Source organism: Uranotaenia lowii, chromosome 3 (assembly GCF_029784155.1).
Source record: "Uranotaenia lowii strain MFRU-FL chromosome 3, ASM2978415v1, whole genome shotgun sequence".
Taxonomy (NCBI): Eukaryota; Metazoa; Arthropoda; class Insecta; order Diptera; family Culicidae; genus Uranotaenia; species Uranotaenia lowii.
This window is the reverse complement of record NC_073693.1, coordinates 123,491,102-123,513,136: the sequence shown is the minus strand read 5'-3', so window position 1 is coordinate 123,513,136 and position 22,035 is coordinate 123,491,102. Positions and strand designations below refer to the sequence as shown.

Sequence of the window (22,035 nt, the reverse complement as noted above, 5' to 3'; positions counted from 1 at the left end):
AATCTCAGGTTTCTGAATTCAATCGAGATTGAATTTCAAGCAAATAAAATTCGGATAATTTTTTGACACCACTGCTTACGGAACTCCGACAAATTGTCGAATCACAACAAAACAAAAAGTTGTTCTTTTTTATCGAATAAACTTTCAAAACGTTTTAAGTATTAATACATTAAATAATTTTACAACTTTATAATCATTGTTCATCTTGATATTTTTATTTATCCCAATGATCCCAATGCTATAATTTTGAAATTTAATAACCTTAAAAACTAAAATCACTCTAATTAATTTTCCATTAGGACCTTTTGATAACCTTAGCTGGGAGCATAGTTCCTGAGTTGTCACACAGCAAAAGGTTTACGTGTAGCTTAAAAAAATTGCTAAACATCCGTGTGGAATTTTTAAAATCGTCAGAAAACATGATCTACCGGTGTTCGATAGTTGTGATATTCGTCACCTTATTGCAGGTAAGCTCAATCTACTGAAACCGGCTCATCTCAAATTAAAATTAAAAATATTGTCCAGCTTGCTGCAGCAGAATTCAGCGCCCAAGACTGCCGGGAGCTAGGTTTCATCAAGACTGAACTTTTCTGCTCATCCTGTGATAGTCTCAGCGAGTACGGTCTCGAAGAGCTAAAGTAAGCTAGTTTACCTTAGCTTTCTTAAATTTACTTTAAAAATATTTGATTCTCTCCCTAGGGACCACTGCCGGGAATGCTGCCAAAAGGATGTCGATCTTGGTGGTGGAAAACTGAAGGTCTACCCCAAGGCAGTACTAGAAGTTTGCACCTGTAAGTTCGGTGCCTATCCGCAGATCCAAGCCTTCATCAAAAGCGATCGGCCGGCTAAGTTCCCCAATCTGACCATCAAATACGTACGGGGGCTGGATCCGATCGTGAAACTGATGGACGAATCGGGCGCGGTTAAAGAAACCCTTTCCATAACCAAATGGAACACCGATACGGTGCAGGAATTTTTCGAAACCCGACTGACCAAGGTGGCGGATGATGAAGATTTCCTGAAAACGAATCGTGTTTGAAGTGGTGTGAGGCACTCATTAGAAACTACTCTCATTTAAGTACAATAAATACAAGAATAAAAGAATTGATCTGTGTTACGTTTTCCTTTTTTTCTGAAACTTCGAGTTTGATCAAATTTAGTTTCATAAAATTTAATTGTTCTAAATTATAACATTTAATGCAGCATTGCAAATTTGCTCATCGATTGTAGAACTAGATTCCAAGGGCTTTAAAAATGTTAACGCCTGAATGTATACATACATACATATACGATGGAAAAGATTAAGGGAGAGTGAGGATGTTTGATTCCTTCGCTATATCTCGAAACCGGAATGTCTTACAAATATCAAATGTTCTAGAAAAATGTGCCAAGAACAAAACAACAATGCTGTTATCTCAACAAATTATACAAATTTTATTTTTCGAGTTATCGAACTTTGTTTGAAAAATTTAACATTTGATTTGAAGATCTTTTTTTATCACTTTATAATGTTTCTCACATGAAAAAAGATTAAAATATTTGTTTCAAAATGTCAATCGTTAGAGTATAATTTGAACCTCATTATGCCATATTTCCAAAACATTAGGTAACTCTCATTTTTCTTAAAGAAGTTATCCAAAATGTATGTTATGGGTAAAAAATTATATAATTTTCTTCTGAATGGATCGTGATCATTGGTTATCATGAAATTATTAATATTTGTCCAATAACTAATGTTTATCCAGTGATTATCTGCTAAAAAGGACTTAAATACTGTATTCATCTAAAAACCAAAAAATTGCGCCTTTAAGTATACAATAACTCTAGGGTAGAGGACATATTTTTGGAATCCTTTTTGTCTGATACATACAAACTGTGAATTCAGAACTAGTATTTATGGCGAAGAGTAATTAACGGACCTTTTATTTACGGATTTTACTAGATTTTTGCCTAGGGTCAGGGCACCCTGCATTAAGGATCAAGTCTTCTTTAGTAATAAGTCATAAGTCAAACCATTTTGCAGTCTTTGACAAAGTTGTTAAATAAGTTAAAATCCTAAATATTAAAAATTGTAAGACTTTTTTAAGTAATGTCAGACATATTTCTTATTTTATCTTTTAAAAAAATCCATAAATTGTAGATTTTATTTTCTTAAAATGTTGTATATCTGATACTTGAATATCTAGGCAAAATCTGAATCCTGTTTTAAATGGAGGATAATAAATAGATTTAAAATCAGTTCAAATTCAGGTTTTTTAGTTCATCAGTTATGAATGAAAGAACACAAGACACAATCCGGGCAAGTCCTGCTTTAGTCTGGCATGTTATATTTTAACCCAAAAACCCCAACAAATTACTTAAGCATGTAATCGATGAAGAGTAAAAGAGAAAATACTAAAAAAGGGAACATGAAGCCCTGCAATGCTTTGCCCAATAAATGCTGGTTCATTACATTTTGGATCGTAAAGCTGAACACTACCTGTTTTATCATTCCCATATCCGTCCACCGCGACTTTGGCTTTTTTCTCCACCTTAAGTTATATCAACTGGCGACGAGGTCAAAAAGTGAGTTTTTTTTTATCGAAGTTGTAAGCGCGTGGTTTTCGGGAAAAGTGCCCTGTATTTTAACCGATATTTTATTATCGAGAAGTTTTTTCGCGACGGTAGTGGAAAATTTTGCTGGTTTTTGAAAAACCACATTTTGGAGAACAAAGAGTCTTTTGTTCTACGAGGTATATTGTTCTACGAGGCTCTTCATTGTTACGATCAATTGTTCTGCGGATTTTGTTGCAAGATGCAACGAAAAGATAGACGGTTTTCCGATTTTATAACGTGTATTACAACTAGCGTTAAAAAATTCCTATCGTGAGAGATTATAATTATAAAATGATATAAGTATTTCGTTATTTTGTTGTTGTGCATATTGTTGTTGTTTTTTTACATGAATATTTTTTGTAAATATTGATTATTTTAACTGTAGATATGATAGACTTACGTTTAGTGTCCCTTCAGTGTATCGTTACAGGATCGGATGTGGGAATACTGTAACAAGTTTTTAGGTTAGGTTTTTGGTTAACACTTTTTGTACTTCACCTTTGTTACCTGTTTCTTGAGTGTTTGGTACTTATTTTTAATATTAGACGCTTAAGGCACTCTTCTCTTTTTTGTTTCCAGAACAGCAGCTGTAGCACAAATATCAAATTTTAATCTTATCTAGTCTAAACTGTGATTGCATATATCAAGCATTGCATGTATCTACTAACCTACGCTTACTATCCGTACTATTAGTTTGTAAGGATTACCACCGTACTATTAGATGTAAGATTCACAATAACCGCAATAGGCTTCACTTATTGCAAACTAGAACGTACTATTAGCTTTATTATATTATAAATTAGTAATAATTATCGAATTCTCGGGCGAACACGTTTTTTCAGTCGATAGTTTTCAGTTCACTGTTTTTCTATCCGCTATCACTGACGTTTCGTGCGGACAAGGTGTGATACAGCGGTACCTACCGTCGCTGTGGTTGAGTGTGTTGGTGCGGCGCGACCCAGTGCGAAAAAACGGTTTAACACATGGTTGCGACACTCCCCCGCAGTACTTCGAGGTTACTGCTCCGAAGTACTCACGTTTGCACCGACGTCCAACACCGCGATCTTCACGGCTGGTCTCTCAAGAACTCCAGTTGCAGTCTGCACCAGTGCACGACGAACCTGTCCATCCTTGGACCGGATTGCATGTACCACCCGACCTTTCGGCCAGCAGTTCCTTGGCAGTGTCTCGTCCACGATGATAACGATGTCTCCTTCCTCAATCGGCTTGGCACGGTTAAACCATTTTGTCCTTCGTGTGAGTGTGGGCAGGTATTCCTCTACCCAACGCCGCCAGAACCGGTTGGCGTAGACCTGCGACATTCTCCAGGTGTGCTTCAGAGCGTAGCTGCTGTCGTCATATGCGATCGGGGGCTTTGAACCGTCTGACGACCCGATCAAAAGGTGATTCGGAGTGAGCGCTTGCGATAGCTCGTCGTCTAGCGGTAGTTCGGTTAGTGGTCGAGAATTAACGGTAAGCTCGATCTCCGTAAGCGTGTTCCGTAATATCTCGTCTGTGGGTGTGCGGGTGAGTTGTAGGTGCTTGAGGGATTTCTTCACGGACTGAACTAGGCGTTCCCAGGCTCCGCCGAAGTGTGGTGACGCCGGAGGGTTGAACGTCCATTTCGTATCAGTGGTGACGAAGTGTTCCATCAACTTGTCCTGGTTCACTTGCTGCAGGGCTTCCTTCAGTTCGCGGCTGGCTCCGATGAAGTTGGTGCCTCGATCGCTGATGATCTGAACCGGGGCACCTCTCCTGGCGATGAAGTTTCGTATGGCGAGAATGCATGAGTCGGTGGTGAGGCTGTGTGCGACTTCGAGGTGTACTGCTCGCACAGTTAGACAGGTTATGAGTACACCCCATCGTTTCTCGGTCCTCCTACCGATAACTACGTGCATCGGTCCGAAGTAGTCGATACCAACGTAGGAAAATGGACGGCAAAATGGCTGTAGGCGTCCAACCGATAGGCCAGACATCTCGGGGGCTTCTGGTTTCGCTCGAAGAATCTTGCAGTGCTGGCATCGGTCACGGACACGGTTATAGACCGATTTCAATGCCGGAACGTAGAATCTGCGGCGGATTTCGTTGAGCGTTGACTGGTGATTCATGTGGCAGAACTTTTGATGAACGCTGGCTATGATAAGGTCCGTAACCAGATGTCGCTTCGGAAGCAGTATCGGATGCTTCGTGCATTCCTCCACATGCGCACATTCGTCGATCCGACCATTCATTCGCAGCAAACCATCTTCGGCTAGGAACGGACTCAGCTTGTACAGCGAGCTACGCTTCGGCAACACGTTCTTCCACGACACCGGCTTCGGCTTCTGCAGCAGAGCTTTCTCCTCGGCAAACTCAGCATCTTGCACCGATATGAGGATGAACATCTCCGCTTTTCTCAGCTCCTCTTGCGTTAGCGGTCCAGTAATGATGGGCTCCTTCGACCGCCCCCGACGTAGATTCGACGGAAATCGTTGAATGAAGGCAACGTGTCGAAGAAGACGGTTCCATCTCGAAAAATCTTCCCACCGGAATAGAGCGCGTTCGACGGAATGGTGCTGCACATGCGCCCGTATCTCCTCTGCGGTATGATCGAACTTGGACTCGATGACTGGCCATCCCTCTTTCGGTCCCCACAGGAACTCCGGAGCACGGAACCAGCGACTGCTAGGAGAAAGATCCGGGAGATTCTGCCACTTTGTTGCATCGTCAGCGACGTTCAGCTTCGTCGGAACCCAGTTCCATTCCGATGATTCCGTCAACTCCAACATTTCACTGATCCGTACCGCAACAAACTGATGATATTTCCGGTGATCGGAATTCAGCCAACTGAGGACGTTGCGTGAATCCGTCCAGAAGAATCTTTGCGTAGGCTTCAGCTTCCCGCATAGTCAAATACGATATGCTGAATCTTCAGTATTATTCGGTTCTGATTACATTTATAGTAACGTTTCACATTGCGTTCTGGCTAAATGTGCCTCCGCTAGAACGGATAAAATATCATTATTGAAAGATACGATTAATACTTCTTTGAATAAATGGATTATTATTGCAACACGCCGAAATTATTAAAAATTATTTTGGAAAGATTAGATTAATCATCTCGGGAATAAAAAGATTATTTTTGCAACGCGCATCGAATTTTCTGCTGTCACGTCAATAAACGTGGCGGTTTTGTGTTCCGGAATTGTGGGAGGTAGCTTTTGGACCCTCCGAAGACTACGCGGAAGCATTCGGGGATGGCGACCAGACGACAGGTGCTGATGAAGGTGAGTGAAAACCTCTTTATTTAGAAGAAAGTGTTAATTATTTGATTTTATTTTTGTGCACCGATAGATTCCAAGGAAATGTGGATACCAGAAAATTTTCAAAACCACTGCAAAATGGAACATCCAGAAGGTGCAACGGTTCTTGAACATCCGGAAGATTCAGGCACGGCCAATGGAAGCACGGCTAAAGGTGGGCACGAGACTAAACCGGCAAAATCTTAGCGGAGGAAGACGATAGCGCTCTAACAATGGTGGCCGGAAAAAGATACGATTTGTAACCAACAGCACCACCAGCCAGTTTCCCGGTTGATGTACCTCTCCGTCACCGAAGAATAATTAGGCGCAGCAGCACACGCTATCTTCGCGTATGGAGTGTTTTTTTTTTTTTCATAAAATGAAAATTATCGGAAGGGGTAAAATAATTTATTAATAAATAAATGCAATTTTGTTTCGTAATTGTTATCTTTTAATTAAAACTACACGAAATGCTGTATCGTTTTTTTCTAATGAGACAATCATTTAGTAAAGATTCCACATATGATCCAACTCGCTTCAAAACGAGTAGAAAAAAGCAAAAAAATTGAATGGTTACTCTACTTAACGACCCGTTCCCTGTATCGTAAAGTGCGTCCAAACGATTCCTTTTCATGAAAAAATGATAAGCCTTATCTTACATTAATAATCCAAAACTATAGAAGTAATCTTTTGGGTGTCTTCGGAAGAAGATAATGGGAATAGTCATTGTATAATACTGATCTATGCGGGTTGTGCGTCTCCATGGCGTCGTTCGCTAGACGGGCACCGATGACTGCTGCCTGTAGTTCTAGTCTGGGAATCGACACGAATCGTAGTGGAGCTACTCTAGTCTTCGCACGGATGAGCGCACACTCAACCTCTCCATCCTCTTCGAACCGCAGATAGGCGACTGCAGCGAAGCCGTTCTCCGACGCATCCACAAACACATGCAGCTGAATCGAATTCCGCTCGCTTATGCTCGTCTTCGATCGGTAACACCTTGGCACGCTGACCGATTCCACTTGCGGGAGGACGCGCAACCAGGTCTGCCATTTCTCGAACTGCTCACTTTTGATGGACTCGTCCCAGCCTACAACACTTCGCCAAATCTCCTGCAACAGTATCTTCAGGAACATTAAGAAGTGCGCCAGTAGTCCCAGCGGATCGTAGATGGTCATCAGCGTGCTTAAGATCTGCCTTTTCGTTGGAACGATGTCACCTTGCAGCAGCTCGGCGTTGACTCTCGGAGGAATTTTGTAGGTAAACGTATCAGTCGCTGTACACCACCACATGCCAAGAACCTTCTCCGTGGCCATCTCGCCCGAAAGATTCAAACTCTTCTCCCCGGGACTCGCATCCAACTCCTGCAGCACTCGATTCGAATTTGATAGCCAGTTCCGGATCTCAAAGCCCGCTTCTGCGTGGACGTGCCGGACATCTTTCGCCAACTTTATCGCCTCTTCTTCCGTCTCTACGCTTGACAGCATATCGTCGACGTAGTGCTCCTTCACGATTGCTTCTACCGCTCGTGGAAACTCATCCTGGAACCGCTCCGCGTTGTAGTTCTTCACGTACTGCGCAGTACTTGGTGAACACGTCGCTCCGAAGGTCATCACTTTCGTAACGTAGACGTCTGGTGTTGGAGGTTTTTTCTTTATATGAACGGGCGTGGGAGTGCGCACGGTAAAGCTCCTCATCACCAAATATGCCACAACTAATAAAAATTATGTTCTCGTGATTGCATGTATTCAAAGAAACGTCTTACTCACTCTGACTTTACTTCCGGCGCGGCATGCACATGCACTACAGGTATCTGCTCGCCTATCGACTCGAGTGCCCACTGCCATCAAACTGTTGATCTGCCAAGAGTGCTGTTCCAACAACACAGGATTCCGCTAGCGATGCAGCACGGATCGAGATGGTGGCCTTCTCGCATCTCATGCCTTGCGAGAATGTTGTCGCGATCATTTGGTGGGTACTTCCCTTGTGATCGATGAACCAAAGCTGGCCGGATGTCGAAACCGGATCTAATTTTTCTGCTACGGTCGCTCGCAGGCCTCTGAGGAGCCCCAGCAAAGTCCGATTCTGGGATGACTTCTTGCGATGGCTTGCGAAGCGATGCTGTTGTTGTTGCTGATGCCCGATTGTCAAGTTTGCGGTCACCGGACCACGGAACCTTGCTTCTGCGATACCCGCTGGCGACCAGGATGCGGATCGCCTGATCGACCCAGGCCCAGATGGCTGTTGTTGTTGCTGACGCCCGGTTGGCAGATTTGTTGTCACCGGACGATGGAACCTTGCTGCTGCGATGCTTGTTGACGACCCGGATGTGGATCGCTTGTCGGACCAAGCCCAGATGGCTGTTATTGTTGCTGCTGCCCGGTTGGCAGACTTGTCATCACCAGACGACGGAACCTGGCTGCTGCGATGCCCGTGGACGACCCGGATGCGGATCGCTTGATCGCACCCGGCGCAGGTGACTGGCGAACAGTGAGGCGCACCGACGTGAGTTGACGTGGCGTGGCTACGGCTTGGCTGCTGGGGACTAAAGAGGGGAAACAAAAACAAAGAAAAGCCCTGGTGGGAATGGCACCATTAATTTTGGACTTTCATTCCCGTTTTGCTTTGCGGTCTTACCCGATATTGGGGCTGTTATGCTATGGGTCTTCCCTAATGCCAATGCGATGTAGTGCGCTCCGACTGACTGGCTCTGCCTGGAACACGCAATAACTTTAGTGGAGGCACATTTTGCCAATTGAGGTTAACTCACCCGTTGGTCTTCGGCAATCAGCCCGCTCAAAGTTTTTTGCAGCTTTGAAAGGAGCGCTGTGTCTGAGCCTCCAAGGCCTTCCCCGCAGCGTTTTCCGAACCGTTTTGATGGGCGGGACAACCTGGCCAAAGTCACGTGTGGTGATTAGCAAATATTCCGCAGCAAATCATTATAAAAAAACTCACCAGCAGCCGCCAGAACCGTTGAATTCTTGCTCGGTGCAATCCGGAATCGGCACCGGAGAATGTCGACTATCGTGGTGATGTCCGGATCCTGCTGATCGTCCTCCGCCTTCCGGTTACGGTCGAACCGACGCTTTTCACCAACGCGCTCAATAAGAAAAGTGTCCGCGCGCTTTTTCCTTCAAACACCACGTCAGCAATTTTCCGTATTTTTTTTTCTTTTCTTTTCGACACTCCGAAAAATGATTTCTTCGTTTTTAGTTTTTTTTTTTTTTTGACATTTACACCGTACGAGGGGTGTTCCAGAGTGATGTGAAAAGTTCCACACTGAGAGAACTTCAGCATATGTTTTTTCTAATTCTGTGCTACTTGTGTGCGCAAAATACGTTACTGAATACATGACTAATAAATACAACTGTTACACAATCCTATCATGGGATCAGAGTTTTTTGTGAGGCTTAGAAGAACCTCACAAAAAACTCTCTGCTTCCGCTTAGGTTCCGAAGCGCCGAGACTTAGAAAGATCAGAGAGTGTGGGTAAATCCCACGCGTAACTTGATTACGATGAGCGGCTGAACCGCTAAGACGATAACTATACTGTACTATACGGCAGCTGAACTGCAAAGCTATACTATACGGCAGCTGAACTGCAAAACACGGCCACACTGTGTGCCTAGATGGTGATCTCAACGCCATCTCATGGTGGCTAAACGTCTCTGAATGTTGCACTCTGATTGATCCCATGAAACATTTAACTAAAATCGTGATAGCTTAATAATCAAAAACTAGACGATTTAACAGGTAACAGATAAGAAGTTTGGCATTTAAACTAATCTACAAAAGATTTTAAGCAAGGCAATAGGAAAGGGAGTATTTAGTTCCCAAATCGTCAGGAGTCCGGAATAGAGGTTATCAACCGCGCCTCTAGATCGCGTTGCTTTTGATCATTTGTCCTGACGACCCCCAAACCGTACTTAATATTTGACTTGACCCAATGGATAGTATTTAAGAGTGAGTTGAATTAAATTGCATTATTAAAGCTTGAATTCTTCATTATGTTTTCATAGTAAGTGGGTTTTGTGTCCAAATTGAACAGATGTGCCATAGATGGGGTTTGTTCAGTAGTTCGTGGCCTCCAATCTTGGTTAGTGCTTATTTTAGCAGCATGTTGCTCGTCATCGTCAGTGATGGTACTGCGTGCATAGCGGGATAAACGAGTAGATGAGTGCCTTGGAAGTGCCACAGCCTACACTGAAGTCGATATGGCGGTAGCGGCCGTCATGATATCTACCCCTCACAACTTGCAGTGCAGTGCTGTATTCGATGGAATGTCGTTTCGGGATGTGCCTGCGTCGCTTCGCTTCTGTGGTGGTGACTTTGTTTCGCCGGTTCCTTTCCTAGGAGAGCGAAGTGACGGGTTCCTGGCTTGACGTGTTCGGGTTTTGTCGAAGTCGGTGTGCCGTTACATTCGGTATTTCATCACATTCAATGGTTCGTTGAATGCGTCTGCTGGCTGCATTTGTCGTTCGATGACGAATTTCCTCCGTAGTTTCTCTTCGGTGTTTTCATACCTCGTTCCGTTGATAGTCTGACGGGTTTTCGCTTTCGGTTGTTCGATGATTTCGGAGGCTCTTCATGATGCTGCCTAGAATGTACAACGATGACTTTTTCTCCGAAGAGCATGAGAGGCAAGGTTGAGTAGATGTCGGTCTGTCTGCCATCATGATTTCGTATTTAGGTGGCGTCTAAAGCTCGTGGTTGGCAACATGAAGTCTGCTTACATAGCTTGAATGTGTACCTGCTATTCGTTTTTGTGGTTGTTGGTGTCCTGACAATCGTTTCAATTGCAGCGACGTGGTGTGTAGCGCCTGGCTACGGTGACTCACCAGTTCTACTATCCCAAGCGCGATAACGCTGCTGTGAATGACAGGATTGCTTTCAGGACACTGAGCGGCGGCAATCCCACGCAAGGTTGCCGGCCCTCCCCAAATTCTGACGAACTGCATGGCCGAGTTCTCAGAGTCCGTACAGCTGACGCTGGTCCCACGCAAGGCCGTTGTCTCCTTCATGAACGCCTATTCTTGGTACTCGTCGGTGCACAAACAACGAATTAGCCTCAGCTGTGTTCCCTTGAGTTGTTCGACTGGGAGAATTCTTCATATTTAGTTCCGAGTTGTTGGGGCGAGGTTTCAAAGATGATGTTGGTCCTTCAGCCTTCTCCATTTCGTGTTTTCTGCTCCAAATGAGCTTGTGGTCAGCTTGAATGCTTACATAGCTCTAAAAATCGTTCTTAGTCCGCTTTGATATCCTTAGCGTGGTACTGACCACGTTTCCCGGTTGACACATCTTCAAGAGTGTACAGGTTGGTACCAAGTACTGCTTTCACTATCGCTGGCAGGAATTTCGGATCTAGTTTACGATTTATGTGATCCACCTTAGACGACTGGGTAAAAGTTCTTCGCCATACCAGATCTCCTACGTTAAATATCACAGTTCTCTTTCGTAAATCATACCGCTCCTTCGACTTCGCATGGTTGTTTCGGATTCGTTTCATCACAAACTCCTGTATGCGTCTGATCGTGGATAAACGGATATCCAGAGCGATTTTTGGATCTTCGTCGGTGTTCAGACCTTCCTGAGTGTACAAATCGGTGTGCAGGATTAGTTCTCTTCCAAAATTTGCGACGTGCGGACTGGTTCCCGTTACTTCATGCTTGGCGCTGTTGATGGCTGCGCAAATTGCAGGCAGATGCTCGTCCCAGGTCCGATGATCCTCGTCTATCAACGATCGTATGCAGGTTACCAAGACTCGATTGACTCTCTCTGCGTTATTCACCATAGGACAATAATACGCCGTCAGCATGTGCTGTATGTTGTGCTTGCTCAAAAGAGATTTAAAGGCAGAGGAGATGAACTGTTTTCCGTTGTCTGAAAGGATTATTCTTGGACGTGAGAATTTCAGGAAGACTTGATTCTCGAGGAACTCCACCATCTTGCAAGAATCCGCTGATTTCATCGGATGAACGACGATATACTTGGTAACCCAATCCACCACGACAAGCATAACCGTGTTACCAGAACGTGAGCGTGTTAAAGGACCGACAAAATCTATGGAGATTAGTTCCCATGGGGTGCGTGCTGGCTTCAGCTTCCCCATTTGAGGCATCATCTTGGAGTTTGCAGCTTTGCTACCTTTGCAAACCTTGCACTGCTTGACGTACCGTGAAACCTCTTCTCTCATCTTCGGCCAGTAGAAGTGTACCTGAATTTTCTGCAAAGTCTTTTGAAATCCCAGATGCGCGGCTGAAGGTGCGTCGTGGAATTTCTGCATGATTTCTACACGATTTTCCTTGGGTATTGCTTTCTTCCAACGATGCGTAGTGTTCCCGGCGTCATCCTTGGAGGTACAATTCTTATACAACTCGTCCTGAATGATCTGAAAGTCGGCGAACTTGTTCGGCGTTTCTTTAACGTTCTGCTTCATTCTAGCATACCAGTCATCTGCATTTGAACCTTGAGTGAATGTTACTGGAGCTACAATCCTGGACAGCGTGTCTGGAACCACATTTACCGATCCCTTTCGGTAGCGAATCTCAAAATCAAAAGCATTGAGTCGTAGCAGCCATCTGCACATCAGTGCTGTAGGATTCTTCATCGTTTTGAGGTAGCTGAGGGCAGAGTGGTCACAATACACGATGAAATGAACGCCTTCTACGTATCCTCTGAATTTCTCGATGGCTCTGATTACTGCCAAACACTCTCGCTGCGTCACCGAATATTTCCGCTCTGCTGTCGATAATTTTTGTGAGAAGTAGCATATTGGATGCTCTTGACCATCAGTTTCTTGAGTAAGTACTGCTCCAATCGCTACATCACTCGCATCGCAAGCGATCGCGAACTGCTTCGTGTAATCCGGTGGCGCAAGAATCGGCGTCGAAACCAAGGCTGATTTGAGTCGTAGAAATGCTTCTTCCGCTTCAACCGTCCACCGAAATTTGTGTTTTGTTTTGGTGAGTTCCGTGAGAGGCGTCGCTATCTCCGAGAAGTCAGCTACAAACCGACGATACCAGTTGCACATGCCGATGAAGCGCTGCACCTCTTTCCTGGTTGTTGGAATCGGGAAATTGACTACGCAGCTTGTTTTTTCCGGATCCACCATCCAGCCATCTTCGTTTAATACATATCCCAGGTATTTTATTTCTTTCCTACAGAAACAGGATTTTTCAGCAGAAATTGTCAGATTAGCCGCACGAAGTCTTTTGGCCACTTCTTCAAGTAACTTTATATGCTCTTCAAAGGTCTCCGAACACACAATAATGTCGTCAAGGTAGTGGAAGACCTTTGGTTCCATATCCGCGAAGATGGTAACCATTACTCTCTCCAGTCCTTGGCTAGCGGTGCACAATCCGAACGGCACCACCTTAAACTGGAAGTGGCCGCGCTGAGGTACCGTAAAAGCCGTAAGTTGCCTTGAAGCTGTTTCCAGAGGTATTTGCCAAAATGCGTCCTTTAGATCAATCGATGAAATGAACTTGCAACCGCTGAGGTTATTCATGATAGCTGCAATCTGCGGGATTGGATAACCTTCGTTGATCATAATGGAATTTAGGTGGCGAGCATCTAGACATACTCTATACTGACCCGTTTTCTTTTTCACGGCTACCAGCGGGTTGTTCCACGGCGAAAAGCGAGCTTCTTCTATCACGTCCAGCTTTATCATTCGGTCTATTTCCTTGTTTACCTCGTCCAACACGTATTTCGACATCACATAGTAACGCTGCTTTTTCGGTTGCGCTTCCCCGATTTCAATGCGGTGTGTGTATAGATTCGTGCGACCCAGACGACCTTCCGTTGCTGTAGGGAAGTTTGCTACTGTTGCTTCTAGGATGACTGATTGTTCCGGCAACAACTGCTTCTGTTGATGTCTCTTGCTCGTTACGTTGCTGTCGAAGTTACTGTTGACCTCCTCTTCATCGTTGCCCTGGACTTCACCTTGTAATTTCATGCTACAACATATGGCCTTGACTCCGAATTCATTCCAAAAGTTCATCCCCAGAATCACGCAATCCGGCAGGGTCGGTAAAAGCAATACTGGGATTACTCGGGTCTTTCCATTGTAAGCAATAGGTAGACGAACAAACGTTTGGAAATGATGCTCCGTTCCATCTGCAGTCTTAATTCCTCCAGCCAACGATCCTTTCCGCAATTTTAGCTGCTCCACTAGCTGTACACAGCTTCCTCCGAGAAGCGAGCAGTTCGCCCCGCTATCTAACAGACCAGTGATGCTTTTTCCCAGGACTTCGATTACTGCATGCGGTCGATTGTCGTTGTTTAGATTGATGACTAAAGAGTTGATGTTGTTGAAATCCGGTATTTGGGAAGGATCATCAAAACATGGCGAGGAATTTGGTCCCTCCGTTACTAGTTCCCCGCCGGGGCGTTTCCCGAACGATGACGGCAACTTGGGCAGCTCCTTAACGAAAAACCTTTTTGCCCACACCGATAGCAGAATAGTATCGCTTGTGGTTTGGAACAATCCATAAAGCGATGTCCCTCCTCGTCGCAATTCCAGCAAATCATTGGTGGTCGAGTGTTTACGCTCGTTGGTTCTGGTTGCTCCTGACCGGACACGGCCGGTCGCGATTGATTTTCCCGCGTGTTTGTAGTGTTTTGCTCCCTGCGTTCAAATCTCACCCTCAATGCGTCGACCTGATGAATCAGTTCCTCCAAACGATCTTCCACCTTGTTGCTACTGTTGATCACCGACGATTCACCGTATGAACTCACTGCTTCTTCATTTCTGCGACTGTTCATTTCTTCTAGCACATTGACTCTTCCGTAGCGCTGATTCATCGGAGCACTGCGATTAGCGCGTTGTACTGGCACTGGCGTAGCGAGCGATGGTTCTAACAGCGATGCTGCCGGAAGTAGCATTCGCCGCTGCAGCTGTTGGAGCTTTCTGAGCTCGTCGAATTCCTTACATGCTTCTACCAGTTGTTCAACCGAAGCTGCTTGCTGTGCTGCTGCTACCGGAGCGTACGTAGAATTCATGTTCTTTTTTATTATAAACAATTTCTCTCTATCCGTTGCGGGAGGATTTGCATAGCTGAACAGTGTAGAAATGTCTGCGAAGAAGTCACTAAAAGTTTCTTGCTCCCCTTGGAGCCGATGATATGCCTCAGCCCTCAAAATGTATGCGTAGCTGCTTGGTAGGAACTCTCCCCGGATTAACCGCTTGAAATCACCCCAGGATCTCAAATCGCCTCTCAAGAATGCTCTCGCGTACCACTTTAAAGCATCACCTTTCAATAAGTGCTTGATGTTCTGCAACAAAACTTGCTCCGGAACCTCTTCTGACAATGCGAACACCTCCACGCTTTGAATAAATTCGTTCAACGACGCGCCATCCCTCTCACCTTTGTAGAAAATCTGCCAATTGTGAATCGCCTTGCTCGAAGAACGTCGGTCTTCCCAGCGCCGTTGTTGGTTTGCTTCCTGTTCACGTCGCATATATCGCTCCAGTAATTCATCTCTTAAACGGCTGTACTCATTCCTCGCAAATGACTCTCCCGCTTCTCTTGAAGCGTACGGTGGCGGAGCAGAGTCGTCTTCCTGAAACCCAAGCTTCTCGCTGCTTCTAGCTGCACGATGACGACTAAACTGTTGTGGCTGTGACCCAAAATTACGTTCTTCAGCGCCGCGCAGGTATGATGCTGCCTGCTGCGATTCGTGCACGTTGCGCTCTCGGTCTGAAAGCAGTTGCCTCTGCAGATGTCTCCTCGAAACTGGTTCTTCAACTGCGGCAACTCCGCTCACCCATGGTGAATTCCCTAAGTACGTGCTTTCGCGTCCTGAACTGAATGAGTTGGCCTCCGACTGCGATGCACTGCGAGCTGGCTGCTCCTTTCCGATGTCGACTAGCTGATTCGAGCTGGCTGCGATCCTGTCCCTCGAAGCTTTTGGAATGGTTCCTGTTCTGCTCGACTCGGCTCGGGATGCGCTCAGATCCACTGCTGCTGCACCATAATCCTCACTAGCACTTAGCACTTGTCCACTTACTTTCTTCCGCGGATTATTTAACACGTCTTCAATGTCCTCTAATGAACATTGAACCAGAAGGGTGAGAGTTTTATACATGTCTTCTAGCTTTGATGTTGGTTCAACTATCGCTAGACGATCCCGATAATGAATCAGACGCGAAATGGCTTGACGCATAAACTGATAATCGGCTGCTTTGTAGGCCGTTTTTAATTGATCAAGCAAAGTATGTACGCGTTCTTGACAGACACGAATATTTTGCTCCGCATCCATTATGTGCGAAGAATTGTCGTAAATTTTATTGCTTCTTATATCTTCTAGCATAATTTGCCGAAGTTTCAACGCTTTCGCTCTTCTAGGAAGAGAGCTTAAATTTGCTACGTGACGTAGCGCCAACTCATAACTCACCTCGTCTTCAGAAAGACAAGCTGGATCCATATCCATTTTGAAAAAAGGGTCTAATAATCTTAAATACAAATTGCCAAACTTTTAAACTTCAAAATATGCTGCATAAACTAAACAGCAACATAAAGATACCACAAAAACAATCAAAAATGTGGGTTAATTGTAGTTGGGCGCCAATGTTGAAGATTTTTCTTAATATGAAAAGGCGTGGGAGTGCGCACGGTAAAGCTCCTCATCACCAAATATGCCACAACTAATAAAAATTATGTTCTCGTGATTGCATGTATTCAAAGAAACGTCTTACTCACTCTGACTTTACTTCCGGCGCGGCATGCACATGCACTACAGGTATCTGCTCGCCTATCGACTCGAGTGCCCACTGCCATCAAACTGTTGATCTGCCAAGAGTGCTGTTCCAACAACACAGGATTCCGCTAGCGATGCAGCACGGATCGAGATGGTGGCCTTCTCGCATCTCATGCCTTGCGAGAATGTTGTCGCGATCATTTGGTGGGTACTTCCCTTGTGATCGATGAACCAAAGCTGGCCGGATGTCGAAACCGGATCTAATTTTTCTGCTACGGTCGCTCGCAGGCCTCTGAGGAGCCCCAGCAAAGTCCGATTCTGGGATGACTTCTTGCGATGGCTTGCGAAGCGATGCTGTTGTTGTTGCTGATGCCCGATTGTCAAGTTTGCGGTCACCGGACCACGGAACCTTGCTTCTGCGATACCCGCTGGCGACCAGGATGCGGATCGCCTGATCGACCCAGGCCCAGATGGCTGTTGTTGTTGCTGACGCCCGGTTGGCAGATTTGTTGTCACCGGACGATGGAACCTTGCTGCTGCGATGCTTGTTGACGACCCGGATGTGGATCGCTTGTCGGACCAAGCCCAGATGGCTGTTATTGTTGCTGCTGCCCGGTTGGCAGACTTGTCATCACCAGACGACGGAACCTGGCTGCTGCGATGCCCGTGGACGACCCGGATGCGGATCGCTTGATCGCACCCGGCGCAGGTGACTGGCGAACAGTGAGGCGCACCGACGTGAGTTGACGTGGCGTGGCTACGGCTTGGCTGCTGGGGACTAAAGAGGGGAAACAAAAACAAAGAAAAGCCCTGGTGGGAATGGCACCATTAATTTTGGACTTTCATTCCCGTTTTGCTTTGCGGTCTTACCCGATATTGGGGCTGTTATGCTATGGGTCTTCCCTAATGCCAATGCGATGTAGTGCGCTCCGACTGACTGGCTCTGCCTGGAACACGCAATAACTTTAGTGGAGGCACATTTTGCCAATTGAGGTTAACTCACCCGTTGGTCTTCGGCAATCAGCCCGCTCAAAGTTTTTTGCAGCTTTGAAAGGAGCGCTGTGTCTGAGCCTCCAAGGCCTTCCCCGCAGCGTTTTCCGAACCGTTTTGATGGGCGGGACAACCTGGCCAAAGTCACGTGTGGTGATTAGCAAATATTCCGCAGCAAATCATTATAAAAAAACTCACCAGCAGCCGCCAGAACCGTTGAATTCTTGCTCGGTGCAATCCGGAATCGGCACCGGAGAATGTCGACTATCGTGGTGATGTCCGGATCCTGCTGATCGTCCTCCGCCTTCCGGTTACGGTCGAACCGACGCTTTTCACCAACGCGCTCAATAAGAAAAGTGTCCGCGCGCTTTTTCCTTCAAACACCACGTCAGCAATTTTCCGTATTTTTTTTTCTTTTCTTTTCGACACTCCGAAAAATGATTTCTTCGTTTTTAGTTTTTTTTTTTTTTGACATTTACACCGTACGAGGGGTGTTCCAGAGTGATGTGAAAAGTTCCACACTGAGAGAACTTCAGCATATGTTTTTTCTAATTCTGTGCTACTTGTGTGCGCAAAATACGTTACTGAATACATGACTAATAAATACAACTGTTACACTGGGCTGCGATCTTGCTCGCCGTCCCGCCATAGGAATCTCAAGCACTGTTGATCGAACCAGTTCATCAAGATCTGCAGAAACATCTCCCGAATGTCGCCGGTGATGGCTATACGGAACTCCCGGAAACGTTGTAGAACGAAGACCAAAGAGGTGAGATGATCAGGTCCCGTTAATAGAAATGAATTCAGGCAGAGTCCTAAGACTTTAGCTGCTGCGTCCCAAACCAAGCGCATCTTTTTCGGTTTATTTGGGTTGACAACCGGAAAGATTGGGAGATACCAAACCCGATCGAATTTCTCGGCTAACTGGTTTTTCGTCAGCTTCTCGATGTACCCGGCTCGTTCGTAATCCCGAATCTTCTCCTTCACCGCTTCAGCCAACGCCGGGTCCCGCTGCATTCGCTTCTCCAAACAGATCAGCCGTCTCATCGCCATCGGTTTGCTGTCCGGCAGTCGAACATCGTCACACCGCCAAAGCAGTCCGGTTTCCATTCGCTTGCCCTTCACACGCGTCAACGATTTCAGCAACTGCTCCGCTCGCTCGTCGTCCTTCGATAAGAGAGGTTTAACGGAACTCATTACTCCCGTGCTGTCTAGGGACATGTACGTTTTCACCATGTTATGAAGATCCGCGTCACTTTGCTCGCAGCACGGACACACGTGAATACTGTGGTGCGCTGTGAAGTTCGTCGTTGGATGAGATGTCGTAGAGCCTGGTCCGAACACTATCCATCCTAGGCGTGTTCTAGCGGCAATCGGTTCGTCTTTGCCACCTTCCCTGCTGTCCAACGCCTGACCCAAACGGCAGTTATCTATACCGATGAGTATCCGCGGCCGAACGTTGAGATAAGAATCCGCTGATACGCCGTCCAGGTGCTCATACTCGGATGCTAGCTTTGCCATCTTCAACGTCTGCTGCGGTAGCGACAGATTCTCCACCGTGTGGACTTTCGACAGTCGGTATTTCTCTCCACCGCGCGTTCCGGAAATGTCCAGAGGTAACATCACGGACTTCATCTCCTGTCGTTGATGATCTCCCGTCCAGCCTAGGCACAACGGATACGACTCTCCGTCCAGCTCCAACTCGTCTAGTAAGCTGTGCTCCATCAGCGTCGCCGATGAGCCTTCGTCCAAAAATGCGACAGTGCGAACGAGCTTGCCTCGTCCGTGTAGGATGACTGGAACGTAGCGGAAGAGAATCTTGCTGACGTAACTGACGTGAGTGTTGCACTGTTCGACAGGTGTTTCTGCCGCGCCTTGGGAATTCACCGTTGAGGAATTTTCTGCTCGCTGGTATCTGGAATCATCATGTAGCAGCTCATGATGCATGTATGAACAGCCGTTTCTTCCGCAAGCTTGCTTCACTGCGCACGCTCCGAAATGCTTCGCCAGACACTTCCGGCACAACTTGTTCTGCTTCTGCGCTGCCCATCTTGCCCCGATATCCAGGTCTTGAAACTTCCTGCATGATCCCACACTGCTACATCCTCCTTGGCAAATGACACACTGTTTCGACGCTGCTGGCTTCGTTGTATTTCTGGGGTACGTCGTAGAGGCCGTCGATCCTGCCGCCGCTTGACTGGAGCTGGATTGGAGGTGAACATGAACTTCCTCCTTCCGTATACGCTTCTCAGGCTTGCTAGCGTACGCACTGATCGTTGATGGAATCGTTACCACGCATGCCGCTTCCACGAGTATCTCCAACCATTTGCTGAAGTCATCGAGTGTCACCGCCTGTAACGTTGAACGATGTTTCGCCCAGTCGAGCTTCACGGTTGATGGTAGTCTTTCGACGAGCTCTTGAAGAAGTGCCACGTTGCACAAGTGCTCGTTTAGTCCACTTGCCACGATCGTCGCACACATGTTCTGGACTGCAACACCGAAATCGATCAGAGTTCCTAACTTCTCCGTCTTCGGCGATGGCATTTCCCGAATCTTGCAGACTAGCGAGTGGACGATAACTTCCGGCCGCCCGTACAGCGTTTTTAACGTCCTAATGACACCTGCAAGTCCCGCTGGATGCAGTAACCGGCTTCGAACGGTCTCGAGGGCTCTCCCCTTCAGGCTACGCTGGAGTCGAAGAAGGTTTTCTTCGTCACTGAAACCGCACATCCTGGTACTGCTTTCGTACGTCGAAATAAAAAGAGGCCACTCTTCCGGATTGCCCGAAAACGTAGGCAGCTCTTTCGTCACTGCGTGCCGCGCGGCCAGTTGACTTCGGCTGAGCTCGTTGGGATCGGAATCGGATACGTTTGATCGACTTCTGTTGATTTCCATCGCCCGAATTCGCTCCTCAAGAGTCCTCGTTTGCTGATCCTGCTTCTTCGACATCTCCGCGAGCTGCTTTTCCATTTTCTCCATCGCCATTTTCACTTCATTCGATGACCGGTTGTTCGTTCCTCCTACAGTCGTCGAATTTGCAGACGGTGGAGCGGTCGGAATGCTCAACTCCTCGCGAATTTCTCTCTCTCTGGCTTCCATACGACGATCAAACTGGATCTTGAGATCTGTCACCACAGACTCCAACTGACGATCCTTTTCTGTAAGCAGCGCCTGGTACGTACGCTGCTGTTCTTCAAACTTTGCCTGCATCTGGTCCAATTTCTTCTGGAATTCGCTGAGTTGTTTAGCTTGCTCTTGTTCGCCCGTCAATTTTGGACCCGTTCCATTTCCTGCAGGATTGATGTTGACCGATGAGATTTGATCTGTCCGTTTTGCCACGCACGCTGAACAACTCCAATCTACCTCCTCGATGTCTTCATTCACACCCACGCACTTGAAATGGAACCACGATCCACAATCGTCGCAGCTAACCATCCGACTATCGTCCGGATCCCGGCACATACCACAACTCACACTTGGCTTCTTTGGCGCCATAATTCCAGCTTCCCCGATCACCATAAACGAATTTTTTAAAATGTTGCAAGATGCAACGAAAAGATAGACGGTTTTCCGATTTTATAACGTGTATTACAACTAGCGTTAAAAAATTCCTATCGTGAGAGATTATAATTATAAAATGATATAAGTATTTCGTTATTTTGTTGTTGTGCATATTGTTGTTGTTTTTTTACATGAATATTTTTTGTAAATATTGATTATTTTAACTGTAGATATGATAGACTTACGTTTAGTGTCCCTTCAGTGTATCGTTACAGGATCGGATGTGGGAATACTGTAAAAAGTTTTTAGGTTAGGTTTTTGGTTAACACTTTTTGTACTTCACCTTTGTTACCTGTTTCTTGAGTGTTTGGTACTTATTTTTAATATTAGACGCTTAAGGCACTCTTCTCTTTTTTGTTTCCAGAACAGCAGCTGTAGCACAAATATCAAATTTTAATCTTATCTAGTCTAAACTGTGATTGCATATATCAAGCATTGCATGTATCTACTAACCTACGCTTACTATCCGTACTATTAGTTTGTAAGGATTACCACCGTACTATTAGATGTAAGATTCACAATAACCGCAATAGGCTTCACTTATTGCAAACTAGAACGTACTATTAGCTTTATTATATTATAAATTAGTAATAATTATCGAATTCTCGGGCGAACACGTTTTTTCAGTCGATAGTTTTCAGTTCACTGTTTTTCTATCCGCTATCACTGACGTTTCGTGCGGACAAGGTGTGATACAGCGGTACCTACCGTCGCTGTGGTTGAGTGTGTTGGTGCGGCGCGACCCAGTGCGAAAAAACGGTTTAACACATGGTTGCGACAGATTTTTTTTGTAAATTCCTTCAAAGGATTTATTTTTTTTTAACCAGAACAAGTGCATGCTATGCTACAGCAAGTTTTGTGAGCGAAAATTTGATCGAAAAGCGATTTTGCAAAGAATTTACAAATT

At 45.8% G+C, this 22,035-nt stretch overlaps 4 protein-coding genes across 4 annotated transcripts; 1 reads left to right on the top strand and 3 right to left on the bottom strand.

Moving 5' to 3' along the window:
- Positions 1-331: 331 nt before the first annotated feature.
- On the top strand, positions 332-1,108 carry LOC129757098 (selenoprotein F). Its single transcript, XM_055754227.1, has 3 exons — positions 332-467; positions 526-638; positions 700-1,108. The coding sequence occupies exons 1-3, from the start codon at positions 420-422 to the stop codon at positions 1,037-1,039; spliced, it is 501 nt and encodes a 166-aa protein (XP_055610202.1). The 5' UTR covers positions 332-419; the 3' UTR covers positions 1,040-1,108.
- Positions 1,109-2,858: 1,750 nt separating this feature from the next.
- LOC129756059 (uncharacterized) lies at positions 2,859-5,455 on the bottom strand. Its single transcript, XM_055752812.1, has 2 exons — positions 3,103-5,455; positions 2,859-3,042 (listed from the first exon to the last, which is right to left on the bottom strand). The coding sequence occupies exon 1, from the start codon at positions 5,361-5,363 to the stop codon at positions 3,612-3,614; it is 1,752 nt and encodes a 583-aa protein (XP_055608787.1). The 5' UTR covers positions 5,364-5,455; the 3' UTR covers positions 2,859-3,042; positions 3,103-3,611.
- A 5,663-nt stretch (positions 5,456-11,118) lies between these two features.
- Positions 11,119-16,139, bottom strand: LOC129752573 (uncharacterized). Its single transcript, XM_055748347.1, has 2 exons — positions 14,427-16,139; positions 11,119-14,301 (listed from the first exon to the last, which is right to left on the bottom strand). Exons 1-2 carry the CDS (start codon positions 16,137-16,139, stop codon positions 11,119-11,121), a joined length of 4,896 nt encoding a protein of 1,631 aa, XP_055604322.1.
- Positions 16,140-16,631: 492 nt separating this feature from the next.
- On the bottom strand, positions 16,632-20,777 carry LOC129752572 (uncharacterized). Its single transcript, XM_055748345.1, has 2 exons — positions 18,184-20,777; positions 16,632-17,355 (listed from the first exon to the last, which is right to left on the bottom strand). Exons 1-2 carry the CDS (start codon positions 20,775-20,777, stop codon positions 16,632-16,634), a joined length of 3,318 nt encoding a protein of 1,105 aa, XP_055604320.1.
- Positions 20,778-22,035: the final 1,258 nt, after the last annotated feature.

Coding starts and splice junctions, on each gene's coding strand:
- LOC129757098 (XM_055754227.1), top strand. CDS start 420: ATGATCTACCGGTGTTCGATAGTTGTGATATTCGTCACCTTATTGCAG. Junction 468..525: donor TATTCGTCACCTTATTGCAG/GTAAGCTCAATC, acceptor AATATTGTCCAG/CTTGCTGCAGCAGAATTCAG. Junction 639..699: donor TACGGTCTCGAAGAGCTAAA/GTAAGCTAGTTT, acceptor TTCTCTCCCTAG/GGACCACTGCCGGGAATGCT.
- LOC129756059 (XM_055752812.1), bottom strand. CDS start 5,363: ATGTTGGAGTTGACGGAATCATCGGAATGGAACTGGGTTCCGACGAAG.
- LOC129752573 (XM_055748347.1), bottom strand. CDS start 16,139: ATGGATGCGGAGCAAAATATTCGTGTCTGTCAAGAACGCGTACATACT. Junction 14,302..14,426: donor AGCAACCAGAACCAACGAGC/GTAAACACTCGA, acceptor TTTTTCGTTAAG/GAGCTGCCCAAGTTGCCGTC.
- LOC129752572 (XM_055748345.1), bottom strand. CDS start 20,777: ATGCAGGCAAAGTTTGAAGAACAGCAGCGTACGTACCAGGCGCTGCTT. Junction 17,356..18,183: donor GAGCAAGATCGCAGCCCAGT/GTAACAGTTGTA, acceptor TCCCCTCTTTAG/TCCCCAGCAGCCAAGCCGTA.